Here is a 19,407-nt window from a genome sequence, read left to right as displayed (position 1 = left end):
TTTACATTATGTTCGTTCTTAGCAAACGCATATGTTCTAATCCTGCCACTTTTGTAAAGCGACTCGGAGAGCTCAAAGTGCACCTTAGATGAAGATGAAAAAGAAGATACATTGAGGAGAATGATTGAAACATAGAATTAAGAATACCAACACGCGTGCTCCATTTGTGTTAATTTTTCACCCAAATTCCCCAAAACCTACAACAGACCGCACGCAAGCATTGACACCTCATTTAATGTCTCATTCAGTTCCTGTGGTTGCGTACCGTAGACGAAACAATGTCAAGAACCATCTGGTACGTGTTATAGTAACAGATTTAGGCACATACCATTGCAAAGACACACGTTGCTCAATTTGCAAATATGTGCAGGAGACCAAATTTGTCAGACGTTCGAAAATAATAATAATAATAATAATAATAATAATAATAACTTTGTATAGCGCCTAATCTTTAGAAGCTCTAAGCGCTTTACAACATTAGACAACACCTATAAGATAAAAAAGCATATAATGATATGATTACAAAAACAGACACCATGAAATTAGAAAACATTAAAAACATGCTGAGAATATTTAAGGTAGGAAACATTATTAGGTCTTTAAGTTTGTTCTTGCAGTCGAAATAAGTGAGTTTTGAGAGCACACTTGAATGAGATTACTGTGTCTTTGTTTCGAAGATCAGTGGGAAATTCATTCCACGTTGCTGGGCCCTGGTATGCAAAACAACGCTGTCCATATGACTTTGTTTTCATCGTGGGAATAATGAGTATACGATTGTCAGAAGAGGAGCGTCAGTATCTTGCAGGTGTGTACACATGGGTGAGGTCGGATAGGTATGGTGGACTAGAGTCCGACAGCGAAACGTAGCACTGATGAAACATTTTGTGTTTTATTCTGGATCGAATGGATAGCCAGTGTAGGGTACAGAGCAGCTGGAAGGCGTGCTCTGATCGTGGTACACTAAGTATGATCCAAGCAGCTGTGTTTTGAACGTTTTGAAGTTTTTGGAGCAGATATTGAGATGAACCAGACAGAATTGAGTTACTATAGTCCAGTCTTGAAAGTATGAATGAACACACAAGTGTTTTAGTGGCATCAACTAAAAGATATTTGCGAATTGAGCTGATGCGTCTCAGCTCAAGATATGCAGCCTTGCATATGTTCATGACATGTTGGTGCAACGTGAGAGTACTGTCCAGAGTAACTCTAGGTTTCGTACTGATTGTGTGAATTTAATGTTGGCGTTGCTGATATTTATTGTTTGAGGTAAATGATGTGAATGAGAAAGTCTTTGTATTGTGATCAGAATAACCTCTGCAGCTTGTAATATGTCATCCATGATTTCACATCAGAAATGCACCGCTCTACACCTTGGATGGTGGCATCAACTTCAGTTGAGTGGCTAGATTTGTATGTTTGGGTGTAATCAGCGTACAATTGGTGAGACACTGGATGATGATCTATGACACTTGAGAGCGACTGAGTGTACAGAATGAAGAGATCAGGTCCAAGAACAGTCCCCTGTGGAACACCACAACATATGTCAACTGGGCTGGATTGTATTCCATTTGCAGATACAATTTGTGTCCTGTTGACCATGTAAAACTTGAAACACAGTAACGCTGTATCATGAAAGCCAAATACATGCTGGAGACGATGAAATAATATATCATGGTCTATTGTGTCAAATGCTGCAGACAAATCAAGGAGGGTGAGGACTGTAATCTTTCCCTTATCCAACGCAGAGAGAATGTCACTAACTACTTTAAGAAGAGTAGTTTCAGTACTGTGGCAAGGGCGATATGCAGATTATACATTGCTAAAAAGACTGTTTGAATTCAGATGAGATACAAGGTGGGATAGAACAACCTTTTCTAAGATTTTTTATATGAATGGGAGATTATAAACTGGGCGGTAGTTTCTTTTTAAATCGTTATGTTCAAGTGTTGGTTTCTTCAGTAGAGGCTTTACAATGGCAGTTTTGAAAAATGATGAGAATTCCCCGGATGAGAGAGAGGTATTAATAACACCAGTTAGTGAAGACAATACTGGATCTAAGCACTCAAACAGCAGTGATGTTGGAATTGCATCAAGTTCACATGACTTTGGTGCACTCTTCATCAGGATTGTAGAGACAGGTTCAAATGCTGCTAATTGTTGCTGCTCAAATTATGTATCCCAACTGTATGGTGACGATGAGTCAATTGAAATTGTGTTGTCAAGCTTATATTTAATGGTTTGTACTTTGTCACGGAAGAAATTGGCAAACATATCCGGAAGGTTCACTGGAGAGAAGGTAGTTGGAAGTGGTGTAGATTTGTTCCTTTACATTAGCTTGTTAGTAATCTGGAAGAGCTCTTTGCAGCTGAAACTTTCCATGATCTTAGTAGTGTAGTGGTCTGATTTCGCTGCATGGACTATATTTGTGACAACAGGATTAACTATACGACGAATCAAAAGATAGGATGTCGAGCCTATAACACAATCTATTTGCTGACATGCATGGTCTGTGACACTCAGTATGCTTGAATAACAGAAGCCACATTCGCAACCAGATCAACACGAAGATCGCCAGCCACTACAACTCAAATGGAAATTCAGTCGAGTCGCTCTAGATGTTACCGATTAAATCTAACCTCTGCTTGACATACATATAACGTACACGTAAGAAAGGAAACTGGATAATACAATTGAAAACACATGGGGAAATTAACGTAAATGAAAACAAAATCTAACCTTCCCATTGCAACCTTGTCAAAATTACAGCGATTATTTTCAGTTCTTCACCTGACGGAATGTTAATAACACTTTTATGATTTAATTGTCCTATTATTATTATTATTATTATAGTTCTTGTCAATTATCCTGACACACAATTACCTTAACATCTTTCCTTCCAAACTTACTTGCATCATTCAGTCTAGAATAATTTCTGGCGTTGATCTCTCGCTACGCTTTGTCTCCACCCTTTGTTCACAATTTAGAATAAGGTCAAAACATACTGCCTGGTTCGTTATGTGATAGGCGCAAGAACCCGCTCGTCATTTTCTCAGCACAACTTTATATTATATATCTTTCTGTAAATATGACTCCAAACCTGTTCGTAGATTGTGTGTTAAGTGTTTTGTTTGTACATGGTGTTTTTAATTTTAATAATATTTCCGCCCGAACATAAGTACACCGATTTCAATTTGAGCTATTAAGTTTCTATCTCTCTCTCTCTCGTTATATATATATATATATATATATATATATATATATATATATATATAATGCCATAGTCAAAGTTGAAAAAAATTGGGAGATACGCACTTGTTAAATAGATAGGATATAAGTAATCGTTGAACAGTTTTGAGCAGACGAAAGGTAACCTCCTCTTCTAATGTGACGACTGAAACAGAATACACAGGTAGCAGTATTATTGAGTAAGTGGATGTTTTGAGAGGTGATAATTGTATGGAATGTATTAGACGTGGAGAAGACAAGACAGTATATAAAAAGTAATACAAACATTCTCTTCATGTTCATTTGAACTGATTGATGTTTGCATTTATTCCTTCACTGTATGAAGACAAATACAGTTTTATAAAAGACATTACATATATAAAAGATGCTTGCCAGCTTTCTCGTAGAATCTATTTCTCACAATGTTTTCGTGATGAGAAGATGGAGTCTTTTGCTTAAATATTGACAGTTGCACTGGATGATTCACACAGCCGCCATTCATCACCGTCTGTTGACAATGCGGTGAGCACTTGTGTCCTTGTAACATTTCAATCTCATATAATTTGAATTATTTAGATTTTACTATAAAAGCTTTAAGATAGCGAGGAGTGTTTTTGTAGTTTTTATTATACAGCTTGCTAAAGAAGCTGCTTTTATTGGTAGTAGAGACAAGTAGAGCACATAAAAAGGCCATCGTGTAGTCCAGTCGTCCTCCAACCACTTGAAGTTCAAAGAGACTACTGCCACTGTTGCCAACGCCTTGGCGAAAACATTATTCTCACCTCTGGTTGACACAATCGAGTCAAAATATTGCTGAAAGTATATTTGATTTTAACCGTTACTGTGAATGACTTTATTTTCGTGGGGATCAAATTTCGTTGTAGCGTTCAATAATGGATATATTCCTGGGAACTTAATTTTGCTTATTTGTAATTAGGAAATCGGATTACTTATTGAGTGATCTTGTACCAGTCTCTATAAAAGCTTATATTCAGTTCCTTGCTTTTGCACTCAGGTTTAATTTCTACTGCATTTATTAGGTTGATTAATTAAATTAATAATTGATAATAAATGTCCTACATACCGACATCTAAAGCAAAGAAAAGGCAGAGCTAATTAGATTATATCAATTGCTGTAATCTACAATAATTGTGCGTTTGAGTGTTTTACAGGCTGATATCGAAACAAACTTTAAGACAATCAGGGATCAGGAGTAAACAAACGAAGTTAACAATGACATTAAACCTCTAATCTCGAAACAACCCTTTATACAGGGCTAACAACATATAAACCGAGAGTAGCTTTTACAGAAGCGAGAGCTAGCGAGGGTTAATATATGTACATCTTTATCTTGCTATATTATTGGTTGTTAGCCCCTACTCTTCGCCACAAATCTACCCATCAAAAGAACAATCAATCGGAGAGGACCATTTTAGTGGGAGAGAGCTTACGAATCCTAATAGCCCCACCTCTACCCCCAAAATTTTAATCCTGATTTACCATGATGAGCGTGTGTGTGGGTGTGTGTGTGCGTGTGTCCCTTGGATTGTGGTTTTGCCTATTCCCCCATTATTATTTGTCCCTCACCACAGTAACAAATGTATGTGCATGCCCATACTTAGTTAATGCCAGTTCAACAATAATGATAATAAAAAGATTTTATGCGCATGCCCAGATGTTTTAATGCCTGTTTAACAATACTAATAATAACAAGACAGGTGTTCTGGAAAAAAAAACACAATGTTGTGAATAATTGATGTATTGATTGTGTTTAATTGTATCCTTAGGCTAATTACTCCATCGTGCTGCGGCACTGGGAGTAAATTACATTGTTTGCCAGAATGTACACCACTGTGTCAATGTATGACGGTCCTGACCAGGCTCCAACCGACTGATTGTGAGTGTGAATACTAATGTCCGTCAGTGTAGAGAGTATAGTAATATTATTTACGATATGTGTAGAACCATAGTTAAAAGGAACTTTTTAAAATACTTTAATGCTGTCGGTGTAAATATTTTAGATTTTTGAGAACCAGCTCCTGGAAGATAATGCATTAGAGAAAACAGAAGATAGTAGATGGTGTGACATATCCTGTGGTGCATTTTGATGTCACAGTGAACTTTCTACTCATTCCCCACGTTTATTTACAGGGTTTGTTTAGCTTCATAGTTCATATGGGTTCCTAAGGCCTCAAAAATTATATCATCATATGAGTCAATAATTAAGTATTGTATTTTTTTGCGAGAAACTACAATGTGTTGGTTATATGTCAAGTTTTATGATCAACCCTGAGTTGTAAAAGTAAGCAAAATGGTTTGGTGCATTTTTCAACTATTGTTCACACATGCAAAAGACGTCACATTTGACTACCATATTTACTGAAAAGGCATGCTTATAATTTGCCAAACACAATTTTCATGCTCTTATTGCAGGGACTAGACACACCATCATGCTGTATTGCTGTTAGTGTAAGACTGATAGGACATTTAAGAAAAAACAAACAAGCAAACTAAGCATATAACATTTGATTACCTTAGCTCAGTATGATTGGGTAAGCGTCTGACTCTATAGAAGAAACACTTGTCATCTTGCTATTATTTAGCAATGATGCACTTTAATTGATACACGTATTCACGAGAAATCCTCGTCTGTGTGAAAACCACGATGATTAGTATACAGATGTCTAAACTTTCACCTGCTACACAGTTTGTTACGGAAATATCCAGCAAGTAAACGGAAAGGGCAAAGTCATTGCAAACATTCAGGTACATGTCAATGTTCTTACATGACACTCATGCAAGAAAATGAGCTTACGTTTTCAATGTTTCTTATGCACAAGTCCATTTTTAAAATATTGGTAAACACATTTCAGCTGTGTACACGTGACGCCACATTTCAAGAAATAGCAGTAATGTTAATTTTGCTGAACGCATTGTTTTCCCTCTTTTCTTCAGAGCAATGAAGTGAAGAGTAGTCATGACATGGAGAAAGAGGTATTTTTTAGAGCCATAAAAACTGCAGAACCACAATGTGAAAGTGGACACTATTATTACAGACGGGTATGATCATATACGTAACTTGATGATCAGAGAGAATATGAGAGCCACGCACTATTTTGATGTGTGAACTCGTATACAAAACATATAGCAATATAATAGTTGTATGTTTAAAGTTGTATTAACGTTGGAACATATCACTAGGAATACAGTGAACTCCTCCCCGTTCGTATACACACAGAAGGGAGAAACTAACTAAAGCAAAGCAACTCGAAATGGACACAATTTAATCAAAACAATGCCAACACAGTCTTTTTGTGGCACATATTTCAAATCATATATCGGAACAAAAATTATTATTATTATTATTATTATTATTATTATTATTATTCAATTAAAATATGATGTATATGTATGTTAAAATGAATACTATTTAAATCTTGTTTAAAATTCCATTAATTCTCTTTGGTAAACTGTCACTGTGAATATAGGCAGTGGATGACATTGGTCAGTTTCTTGAATTACTGGGGTAAAATGTTTGTTTTCAGACTATGTCAAACAATTGATGGCAGCGCTAAAGTGACCTTATTTCATGTATCCCGGTTTTCTTTTGCTTATTTCATGTTTTCAGAGTCAATGCCTCTGGCATAAAATTAGATTGTACTACAACCAGTGTTAGGAAGCTAGATAAATCAAAATTGAACATGAACAGACAGCAATATATTTTTAATGTCATAGTATAGAATCTGTTCAAAAAATGAAATTATATAGGAGTACAGCTGTTTTCATGAGAATTTCTAAGATAATGGACAAATGATTTTAACAGGATCTATTATCAAAATAAAATGTTTGGGTTAAAATTCTGCACTCAAGTAAAGTGGTAAATTGTGTCAATAAAATAGGGATTATATGAAAAAGAATTTTAAACATAATGCAATCCCTTATCCCAAAACCGACGCTGATATTGGCACCATAAATGTGTTAAGAATATTTTGCCTTCATGTACTCGTACAAATTTTTTTAGCAATTTCCATCTTGCCATCTGTAGGCACAGTACTCTGCTTCCAGGACATATTCATCCAGGCAAACGGCCTGAAATCTAGGATGATCAACGAGACAATACACCTTGAACTTCTCTGTATTATCCAACGTCATCTGGATCTCTTGACAGAATGTACACTTATCTACTGTTTCCTTGCTGCTACAATTTTCACCATCACACCAATGTACATAGTAAATACACTCCATCATTCATTATTGTGTTTGAGAGCAAACTTGTGTGTAAAATGTATGAGAAGTTCTTGCATGTTAAAGTATGAAATATTTGTCTTTTTGATGCACGATTAGACCTTTGTTCTACCTTTTGTACCACAATAACAAACATTTAATCAGCAATTCATTATTCTCAAGATTTGTTTCCCCATAACTCTGTATATTTTCTCTGCCTTAGTATTATACACCTAGACCAACATAGAAAATTCATGCTTGTGAAACGTCTGGATACACCAAATCATTGATTACGTTTTCTTTATAACAATTCTTAAATTCTACTAGCTGAGGAGGACAGTAAACGATCACACAGAAAGTAAATTCGGGTTCTGTATTTCATCACGGTTGAAAAGAACGAATTTGAGGTATAAAGTTAATTTAAAAAAATGTATTTCTACACCTCTCACAGTCTGAGTATTAAGTGGTTAACTTTTAACACAATTATTTACTGATGAACCAAGCCCACATGAAAATCTGCGCGAAGACTTATAAGTTTCCCCCAATTCGTGCCTTCTATTTTCATTATGAAATTGAAATAACGTTAATGGACTAATAATAACAATTATCATAATGATAATAGTAATTACCAGAATGAATATCCCAAGCGCTGCTCAGCCTCATTACGCCATATTTTCTCTCTAGGGTATTGGTCCTCGTCGACGTTCTCCTCTCGTTCGAACCGAAATTTGCACTGCCTAACCTCATCTAGCAGAATCTTCTTAGGATTCATTACTTTGGCTATTTTCTAAGAGTTCATCTTCTTCACACGAGGAAAACGAGCAGGACAAATTGGCCGTAAATTCGATGGAATCATCACTGGATTCAACCATCGTCACCACATACGCTAAACTCGAGGGACTTACCGATAGTACATCACTTCCGAAAATTTTCTAATCATCGGAAGCATAAAAAATATTTCCGGAGCGTTTATCGTAAAACATCGATAAATGCACACACTATCTTGATTGTCTTCTATGCTAGTTAAATTATGCATTTGCAATACACATTTTTGAGTTATTTAGCAAACGAATAAACATTCCAATATATAGTGTGTATTATAATATAGCATACCTTTAAAGATAGTACATCACTTCCGAAAATTTTCTAATCATCGGAAGCATAAAAAATATTTCCGGAGCGTTTATCGTAAAACATCGATAAATGCACACACTATCTTGATTGTCTTCTATGCTAGTTAAATTATGCATTTGCAATACACATTTTTGAGTTATTTAGCAAACGAATGAACATTCCAATATATAGTGTGTATTATAATATAGCATACCTTTAAAGATAGATTGGGAATGAAAGAAAGTATATCCCTTGTTGTATTCCTTCGTCTGAGCAAGCATAATGCGGCACAACAGTAGATCAAGGAGGAAGAAGTCGGGAGAAAGGAAACGAGGAAGTAAGAAGTCCAAAGAATGAGGAATTAAGGAGAAAGGAGGAAGAGGTGGAAACAAACGAGAGAAGGACAAAAAACGGAAAATTATTGAAGCAACACAAAGAATAGTGACTCAAATGTCGATGGTAAAATTCCGAATAATGAATCAACTTGTTAAATGGGAATTGAACTTAACAGGTCAATTACTATGCATATTGTATTTAGCAGAAGTTGAAGTCTTTCTGCTGAATATATTTATTAATTTGATTCTTGAAACTTTTAAGAAACAATTTCTAATGAAATTTTAGCTATAATATATATTTAGGGTGTCCACTTGGCTGTCTGGCTGCTCGAAATTTGTTGATTCATATCTACTGCAGTATTATTTATAATACCCTCGCTGGATCGTAACATTAGGAATATTCAAGTTAATACAGTGTATGGTGAACTGCGTGGTGGTCCATATTGTTTTCTGTTGGATTAACTGCCTGATCTATTGGCATTCACTGAGTATTTAGACAGCAGTATTATTTCTCTGAAAGAATGTAAACGAAATTGAAATATTGATTTTACAAAATATTGTTATAGCTGTGTCAGCTAAATACCAACAATCTATTCAATATACTGATATTAATTTCCATGCTACCCAATGTATTTGATTCGACAAAATTTCATATCACACTTCTTCTAATATATTTGCCACGGAATTGTATAAGTCGTTTTTTATTGATTATATAAATGTACTCGGGTTTCGTTTTTGTTGTGTACAACGACACCCGAGGGTTATTTATGTATATTCTACAAAGATTTTGAAATAGTGAGTTCGGTTCATCCTATGCTGCACGTGCGAAGTGTTTTCGATGGGAAGAACCGATAACTTCCAGAGCACAGATGACGTATTGCAACGTCGTCTGTGTATAAATAACTCACCTTAGGTCAAACTCTTTACATTACGGAACGTCTCGTCAGTGAGCGGTCTGATTCACTCTGTTGTTCACTTGAACATGAGTAATGTCAGGAAGAACCAAGAGACGAAATAATGTGTATAAGCCCGACCACGAGGCGAGAGTGAATCAAGTGGTACTTCTTAGGAAGTATAACCCATAAAACAAATATACAATACCATGGCCTCAAAACAGAAACTGATATGGACTTTGATTCATGACTATGGATTTAATATATGCAGGAATTCTAAACGTCGTATTTCTCATGGAGTACAACGCATACAACAAATCTACAATACCACGTAACGCCAACAGAACGGAAACGGATAAGGATTTTGATTCATGGAATTGGAATTAAGATAAACGGGAACGTTTTAACTTAATACTTCGTATGAAGGAAAACCCTCATAATCAAACCAATATTGTTTTGGAATGACAACAGAACAAGAATATATATGGACTACGATTCACGGATACGGAACTCTAAATATATATAGATTTGGATCTATAATTATGTAATTTTAAAATTGGTACCTCTTTAGAGGCATACCCACAAAGAACAACTCTTTAACGTAGTCTAAACATGAACACGTGCAACGAACATGGATGACAGAAAACGAACCGAGAAGGTAAATATCACAGAGCTGATTATATAGACAAACAACAAAACGGATACAGATTGTAAGCATACAGAATATAGACTTTGTTGTTGTTGTTGTTGTTGTTGTTGTTGTTGTTATAGGGTTTAACGCCATTTTTCAGCACAAGATAGGCTATACATGGCGGCTAGTATTAATGGTGGAGGAAGAACCCGGGTAAACCCCGGAAAGAACCACCAACCCACGAGAAGCTACCGGCGAGCTTTCTCACATATCCACATTTGCCGAGCCCGAGACTCGAACCCATGCAGACAGAGGTGAGATGTAAAAGACAACAACAAAAAATAAAATGAATAAGACAAATAATGAACAATATATATATATATATATATATATATATATATATATATATATATATATATATATATATATATATATATATATATATATACGTTTATTAACAAAATGTGTCTTTGGCAAAAGCCACTAAAAATAAACAAACCTTCAAAGGGAGTGGAAACCTGATCCATTGACGAGTGAGAAGGGTAGGGGATTACGAACCTAAGTTCAAGCCTGCGGGTATGTTAGTCAAGAGTGTTACATTCTAGCTTATTGAATGAATCACCAGGGAAATTTGTTTTGAGGAATTTATGAGCTCCATGTGGTGTAAACTCAGACCAGTACTAAGCAGAAGGATAACTAAAATACATTGATAGAACAGAACCATGATCAACCCTGACAAAACAACTTATTTAGAACTATTATATTTTTACACCAACTCTGAACATGTATTATGGGAGTGCCGGGAAACAATGCAAAACACACACATTTGGAAAACCAGCTGGTCATCACTTTACTTGAAAACAGCTTTGTACTGGATATAAATTAGAGATGTCAATAAATACTCAATGACTTGCAAAGCTTCAGATGTAGAGGTATGTGAGTTATTAATTTCTTGTGTATCAGTTATAACTATTGTACAACCACGTTTCCTTTTGTATATTTTATATGTATCTTCGGCTTCCGTAGTATCATGCAAATATTTTCTATTCTTGTTTGTGACTTAGCAACAGATTTATATTAGCAATATATAAGATGCAGTTTTAAGAAACGTTTAGTACCGTAGGATTCTTGTCGGGTACGGTTTGGTTCACTTCTGTACTTGTGTATTGTTTTGTAATTATTGTGCTGATAATGTAATTTGTGTGGTTTACCATATATAACGTTATGACGTTTTATCCTAAATGCCCGTGTCATGCACAGTACACTGTGTTATATGTATTTTCAGCTGACCAGAATGATCGGTGTAGCAGCTGTATCGCTGACCAGAGTGACCAGATGATGAGAGTAAACAGAGTGATCAGAATGATTAGAGTGATCGGAGTGAGCGGAGTCGACGTGGTACCAGCTGCAGAGCTAACCATAGAAGGTGACCATATCAGCTGTGAAGCTGAACTATAGCGGTCGTAGAGCTGATTAAACAGTGTTTCTGGTCAAGTAGCAGATCATCTGGCTTTGCTGACCGAGATTGGTGGGCGCTGATTGCTAGAATGACCAACATGGAATGCTGACTGCTTGATTGACTAGTGTGACTGGTAGCAAAGTGTGCTGGTGACGGAGTGTGTAACTCCATGCATGTGATCTTTTAGCCGTTGGCTAAAACATTGGAGTTTGTAATAACCAGTGTATGTTGTTCATCTGTCCCTTTTTTCCATCATTTTCACTATTTGACTGAATTCATTTTTCCTATGTGTCTTATCGAGCAAAATACCACAGTTTTGCTTTTTGAGGAAATCACATCATTCTTTCGTCGTGGAATCACTTTGAATCATTCACCCCTTGTCCTTGTACTATGTAAGGTCATTTATTTCAATTTTCATTATTTAATTCGTGAGGATTATGATAATTGATCCAATATTTGGATATTATGCGCACGTATTAATCACAATTCTTTTCTCATTCAAGTCATTTGTCATTAAACATTGTATTTGTTTCACTATCAAAAGTGTTATGTTGTAAATCCGAAATCCCACCCGGTTATCTTGCTACAATATTCATTAAAAGATAATGATCAAATCTAAAGTTTACTTATTTAATATGCTTGGAAGAATTTTCTCAAAAAGTCCTTTTTTGTGCAATATCTATTTCTCATCAGCTCTGTTTTCTATGTTAATTTGCATGCCCACATTTTAAGTTGGATGAGTTTCAAGACTTGAAAAGGTGCGCTACTTTTTTTTAGATTTGAAGTCCTTAATGTGCTTATATGAAATGTTTAATTTACTGACAAAAACCCTTATTTACAGAATCTGATTAGAATTAAATAAATGTTATAAAGACCCGCGTAAAGAACTTGGAGTTATTTACCTAGGTTTTTGGGCCCAGGTAGTTAAGTAAATTAAACGAATATTCGTGTTTAGTTTAGGTGACCAGTATTGTGTATGAGGATGTATAGGAAATTCTGATAACTATTGATTGATTATATTCAGTTAATCATTCTTGACTAGTGTTAGCGGATGAACCTGGAACTTATTTTGATAACCAATGTGTAAGTGCGTGTATATCAAATTCTGATGACCTGTATTGGAGTATATTCAGTAAACGTTTCGTGACTGTTTGTAGCGGATGGACGTGGAACATATATTGGTAACCAGTGTGTGTTTGTTTTTGTATAGGAAATTATAATAACCTTTGCTAGTTAACATTATGCCAAATTTTCGTGATGGTGTGGGACACATTTTGAAACGCAGTGCGTGTGGTGGTGTATACGAACTTCTGGTGACCTGTGGTGGATACTATTCGTTAACATTTTCATGACTGGTGGTAGCGGATGGTTTGGGAGATATTTTGGTAACCAGTGTGTCTGTGTGTGTGTGTGGGTGTGTGTGTATGAACTTCTGGTGGTGGATACTATTCGTTAAAATTTCAAGAATGGTGGAAACAGATGGCTTGGGACATATTTTGATAACCAGTGGAAGATTGTTATTGCGTAAGATCTTGGCGACGAATGAACCAGATTGGTGGGTAAAATTGGGACGACTGGCGAAGAATATATAAGAAAACGTTTATTGACCAGTGGGACCTTTTATGAATATTATAGGTAGAAGATATTTCTTAGCAAAATTATGATGACCAGTGGACTAGGGTATTTTGACCAGGTGGGATATTCAATATTTGATGATAAATGGCATTGGGATTTTCATTAAATATTGTGGTTAGTGGCTGAAGCGTTTTCATAAAATTTGAGGAAACTGGAATAAACTTTGTGTGACAGTGACCATACTGTTTTCATAAAACTGTGGCGTTAAGTCACCTAAGCTTTTCATTAATTGCTATAAAACACTACGTCAATAATGTTCAACATTGCGCAAAATGATTCGAATATAAACGCGAAATGTTACACAACTGAGTAAAATTGCTTGCAAATGTGGTTTGAGTCGATGTTTGTTTAAAAATCGATACTTGTCTCGAAGATAAGTGTAATATGTTAATAATTTAGGGTAAAAGTTGCATCATAATCGAACGTGATTTAAAACAGTATGTAAATGATCCACCACTCACCCACCTTCACACCGCATCCCATACCCCGCAACCAAAATCTTTCAACCTCTCTGCCCCATTGAGAAGTAAGTTTCGAAAACAGGTTACTGGCTCGTAACTAAGTATTCATCTTTTCAACTGACTTCTCCAAAGTAAAAACTCTTTCCAGTGCAGCAATTAATAATTAGTGTATTGTATAGGCATATTTTCAGGAAATGCTTTTAGAAGTACAATGGGGTCCAGGTGGCAGACAGGTCTAACGTGTTCATCTCTATAGATCATTCAAATTTCACCTCTGTCAGCGTGGTTTCGAATCTCAGGATAAACCAACGTGTGTATGTGAGAAAGCTTGCGAGTAGCTTCCCCTTAGATCGGTAGTCCTTCACGCGGTTTTCCTGGGTTCTTCCTCTATAATGGCGGCAATGTATGCTTATCATGCGCTGAAAATGGCGTTAAAACCTACAAAATCAACAATAGCGGCAATACCTAAAAGATCGTAGCGCTAATCCAGTTTAATAATTAAATTTGTTCTCTTTCACATACAGATATGACACCAGTGATTTGATGCTTCTCTATATTTGAAATATCATGCTTGAAAAGACTCCAGTAAAATAAAACATACTAATCACTTTCTAACTTGTGGCGTTAAGACATCGTTCCTACTCTAGTTCCCTAATATATCCTTTAAAATATATACGCTTGCTCAAGAATTATAGGCGTAATCTACTGACAATTTACTTCATCAGTGTCTCCCTGAATTTATGCTGTAAAGCCAACTCGATTCGGCGACTCAACACAAACCAACACCTGCTCGTTCATCTCTAGCTATCTATTCATCCTTCTGTCTGTACCTAGGTCATAAATTTCCATCTCATAATTTGATAAATCATTCGGCAGGTACGAATAATTCAGAATTTGGCGACTAAAAGGAAAAGTTTTAATATCACTTTATTCAAACATTATCTCCATTTCGTCGTGTGGACATCAGGTTACCTTTGCAAATCATCTTGAAATGTTAAATGCCTAAGAAAAGAAAGAACGCACAATGGCGTGAAATAAATGCAAACTTGGTGAAAGTGATACAAAAATCAGGACTGTTTGTTTCTTTGGAAACGTCTATGGCGCTCGCCTTAACGTATCACTGAATCATCTCACCTCTATTTGCGTGAGTTCGAGTCTGGACATGACCAAACTGGGTATGCAAGAAAGCATGCCAGTAGCTTCCAGTGGGTCAGTTGCACTTCCAGGGTTCTTCCTCCACCAAAATACACTATCCATCATATATAGTCTTTTTTGTTTGCTGAAAATGTCGTTAAACCCAACAAAGCAGTGTTTCTGGTTTGGACGAATGAAATATTAGCTTGCATTTGCTAATGTGGCTGACATTTCTCACCGGTAGCAGAATGTAATGATGTGCACGTGCTCGCGCTCGCGCGTGTGTTTGTGTGTATGTGTGTGTGATTTCGAGTTTTAGCGTAGCTTTAGCAATATTCCAGTCATATTGCTACGATGTATCCGGTGTGGCAGTTTATAGTGATGTCTAGCACTGGGACATCATGACGCGAACATGTAGAAAAGTGTCCCACACAGTCACATTATCCTGACATCAGGTGACCGCTCCGGTGGCCTAGTGGTTAGAGCTTCCGCCTCTGTTGAGGGAGATCCTGGCTTCAAACCCCGGCCAAGTCATACCAAAGGCTTATTTAAAAAATGTTACTAACATCTGTCTCGCTAGGCTCTCAGCATCAAGAGGTTAGTGTTAGGACAGAACGGCCTGGTGTCAGGATAATCTGACTTCGTAGCAATATGCCTGAAAACTTGTTAAAGCTACGTTAAAAATCCTATTCACACACACACACAGAGCAGGTCGACCAGTCCTAACACTAACCTCTTCATGTGGAAAGAAACGCGAGGCAGCTCTTAGTAACATTTTTGTAAGTCTTTGATATGACTCGGCCGGGGTTCCAACCCGCGATTTCCCGTTTCCGAATCGGACACTTTAACCATTTAGGCCACCGGATGGTCCATGTAATAATGCGACAAAGTGATAAATATCGTTGATATCTTTGCGAAGGGTTGCATATGGGAGAATCAAATTATCTAGCATGCCAAAACATTGCGGTAAAAACGGCACTTTTGATAATATGGTAGTAAATTTAAAAATTCCTTTCAACTCCAGAATGGGTTTTAGAAATATTAGAAAAATACTGATTCGTTTGATGTTGAGAAGATCTAATACAGTAATGCTGAGAAACGTTATGCCATTATAAATCGAAACTAATTTACATGCATTTAATCAGAGGAAACGCTACATAGTCACATAACGGATTTACTTCTTCCGCAGAGTTGTCTATATAAGGACTAGAATAGGGATATAGCTGAATTACCATAGCGTCTGTTTTTGAGTTTTTAGTTTCTTCCGTGATTTCCTCCGCATGAGAACCTCCATAGAAAATACAAATTCAGAACAAATTAAGCACAAAAGGAAGAGACTATTTTTGTTTCATCATATAAATTCATGAAAAATTATATTTTCGTTACGCAAATAAAATGTTCGCGTAGGCCTTATACGTAACATATGTGTAAGACGCTACACATTACTAATGTTATTAGTTTAGTAAACTCATACACTGCATGTAGAATTACGTAGCCAATATACACAAAATGTCTGGCAATAAACACACAGCAGTTGCAGTGCTCCTTTCTCATGGGCTTTCCTTGTTTTGTACTACATCTTTGTTATGACAAGATGAATTCTTATTTAGTATTACACCCTGACAGTTTCGTTCGATGATTCAAACACGTGTCCAGCATCGGCATCTATTTACAAAGTGATGTTCAGTGAGACGTTTCAATAGCTTTTATCGTTAATGATAGCAGAAATTTGTAGTTGTATTTTTGTTCACAAACTTTTAGTGACTCGTACTATACGATAGCAGAGATCACTGGAGCATTGATTCAATCCTTTACATGACCGTGACTTGCACACAATGCTAACGTCGGGTTTAATACGATTGATAACGTCATTGGCGATAAACTTCCGTGTTCCTCTATCCCCACGTCTATGATTCATAATTGCATCATACTGGCAAATGTTCTATTATAAATATTATCAGTTAGTTTGGTAAAAATACGTACTGAGATATATGTATAAATATTATTATTATCTTACGCGTACTCGCCTAGCAAAGAAGATAACAAAAGTACATCATCCAAAACTATTTAAATATCAAAGATAATTAAATGGAACTGTTGAAGGTTTCGACTAAGCATTAGTTATATTATTATTGACGAGTTCTAGAAAGAAGTTTATAGATCTCATACGCAAAGACTACGTAGTAATGATCTTGTGTTTCCATTTAATGCGGAAATGCAGCGAAAATCAATAAAGGTTTTCGTCATCTATTGTACTATCAAGATCAAACATATTAGTATTTTACGGTCTATAATTTGGGCAAAGAGGGATGAAATTTTCCAGGTAGTTTTCAATCCTAGATTCGATGGTCTCACACGTGCCCTGGATGTGTAGTTTCGGATTGTGATTGTTCATGTAGTTCCTCAGCCACGCGAGATCACATGTGCAGCTGATTTGAAATGATGGAAGGATAATATCCAGAAGTGCTTTACTGTTTTGTATTGCTGTTGGTATTTCCATCAGGTAGGTGTCTTGCAGATTGAGATAAATCAAACTGTGTAGCTCGCTGAAGGCATCGGGAGAAATATATATAAGTGGATTTCCCGATACAGTCAGATTCGTAATTCGGCTCATGTTCGTAAAATCGTTCCTCTCAAATGTACGGATTGTGTTATTTGAGAGGTCCAGTATAGTAAGATTCATCATACGGGAAATGGCACCTGGCACTCGATTTAGGCTGCAGCTTTTCAAGCTGAGGTCTTCCACTTTGCTGGACGCAATGACTGCAATAGAATTGTCGTCGATGACATCGAGTCTGTTACCCTCCAGACTGAGTTTGCGCACTCCTTCCAGATATTTCAGGATATTGGGAAACACGGTAAGATAATTGTCCTTTAGTGTGAGATCTTTTAAGTGTCTCAAGATTGTCGAAGAAAAAGCGGGAACCAGAATTCCAGCGTCTCCTATGTAATGGTTGTGATCAAAGTTAAGTCTCTCAAGGTAGATGAGTCTGGACAAAGCGACAGGGATAGCAATGAGCTTCGTGTTTTCGATGCGAAGGTTCAACAAGGTTCCTTCAAAGCCATGGAAAGCTGCAGGGGGAAGAGTCTTAAAAGATCCAGCCAAAACGTTAAGAGTTTCCAATATTACAAGATGGCGAAGCGTATGCGGCCATTCATTTAGAGCGTCATCTCCGAAACTAAATTCAATCAGAGTCTTACCAACTTTTCTTAGAACATCCTCTCCACTGTTAAAAGAGTACTCGTTGATGGGATTAAAAGATATGTTAAGCCTGCGTATTGAAATCAGTGTCCTTATAGCTGTAGGTATGGTAAGCAGTTTATTGTGACTCAGATCGAGCTCCATTATCTTTTCAACTCCGATAAAGGCTCCATCTTCAACATTGCTGATGTTATTGATACTCAGTAGAATATCTGATACATTAATGCCATTAAAGGCGCTATTACTGATTTTAGAAATATCATTCGAATCAAGACGAAGTAGTTGAATGATACGGTCTGAAGGATCAAAGTGTGGTATGCCTGTCAGATGTCGTCCAGAGCAATCTAATAAATCGAACGTGCATGAGCATTTATCTGTATTGGGACAGATATTGGCCGCTATAGCCAGCATCAAACAATGACAAAGGATGAGTCCAGTAAAAATATCCATCTGAAAGAAGGAAAGAAAAGTCTTTGAATCCATAGGCAATTATCGATTCAGTGCAACCTATTCAATATTCATCAGACTCATTTCTAAAAATAGTCTTGCTCAGCTACATGACGAGCAATTGTCTATGAAATGTACAGTTTTTATCACATTCCCAAGAAGTCATTCTGTTATAATGCAAGTAGACTGTCGAGTAACTTTAAACCATCCACTCTACGCAGGGAATTTTCAACCATTATATACAACAGACTGTTATCTATATTGTAATGTATCTATTTAGTGTGCGATGAACTTTTGTCCACGATTGTATATTGTAAGGGCATTTGTAAACAATATAGTATATAGGTACATCTGACACTAAGTGTAGACTAAACATCAAAGATAATATTTATAAATATGTTTACTTGAATTACAGGTCAGGACATTAGTATTCCCTTTTGCAATTATATGCTCTACCGGATTCCTGACATGCTTAAGTGATGTAAATTTGCATTTAGATGACATTGTTTTCAGAAAATGGATTTTGCGACATAGGAATATAGGAATATAAAGTTATTCAAATGAAAATTGCAATAACCTCAGAGAGCTCACATTAATTGAAGAGCTCATGAATTCCAGCCAAAGTTACGTCAGGAACTGTCTTGATGA

General features: G+C 36.3%; 1 protein-coding gene across 1 annotated transcript in view; it reads right to left on the bottom strand.

Moving 5' to 3' along the window:
- Positions 1-18,977, bottom strand: part of LOC149798710 (toll-like receptor 7) — a 28,967-nt gene extending 9,990 nt beyond the window's left edge. Inside the window, exon 1 of the mRNA XM_089957282.1 lies at positions 17,395-18,977. Within this exon, the coding sequence (XP_089813408.1) occupies positions 17,395-18,795 (1,401 nt within the window). The 5' untranslated portion in view covers positions 18,796-18,977. The remainder of the gene's footprint in view (positions 1-17,394) is intronic.
- Positions 18,978-19,407: the final 430 nt, after the last annotated feature.

Source organism: Sinohyriopsis cumingii, chromosome 5, assembly GCF_028554795.1.
Source record: "Sinohyriopsis cumingii isolate HCF-2022 chromosome 5, ASM2855479v2, whole genome shotgun sequence".
NCBI classification, from domain to species: domain Eukaryota; kingdom Metazoa; phylum Mollusca; class Bivalvia; order Unionida; family Unionidae; genus Sinohyriopsis; species Sinohyriopsis cumingii.
Note: the sequence above shows the minus strand (reverse complement) of the source record. Positions and strands in the feature narration are given on the sequence as shown.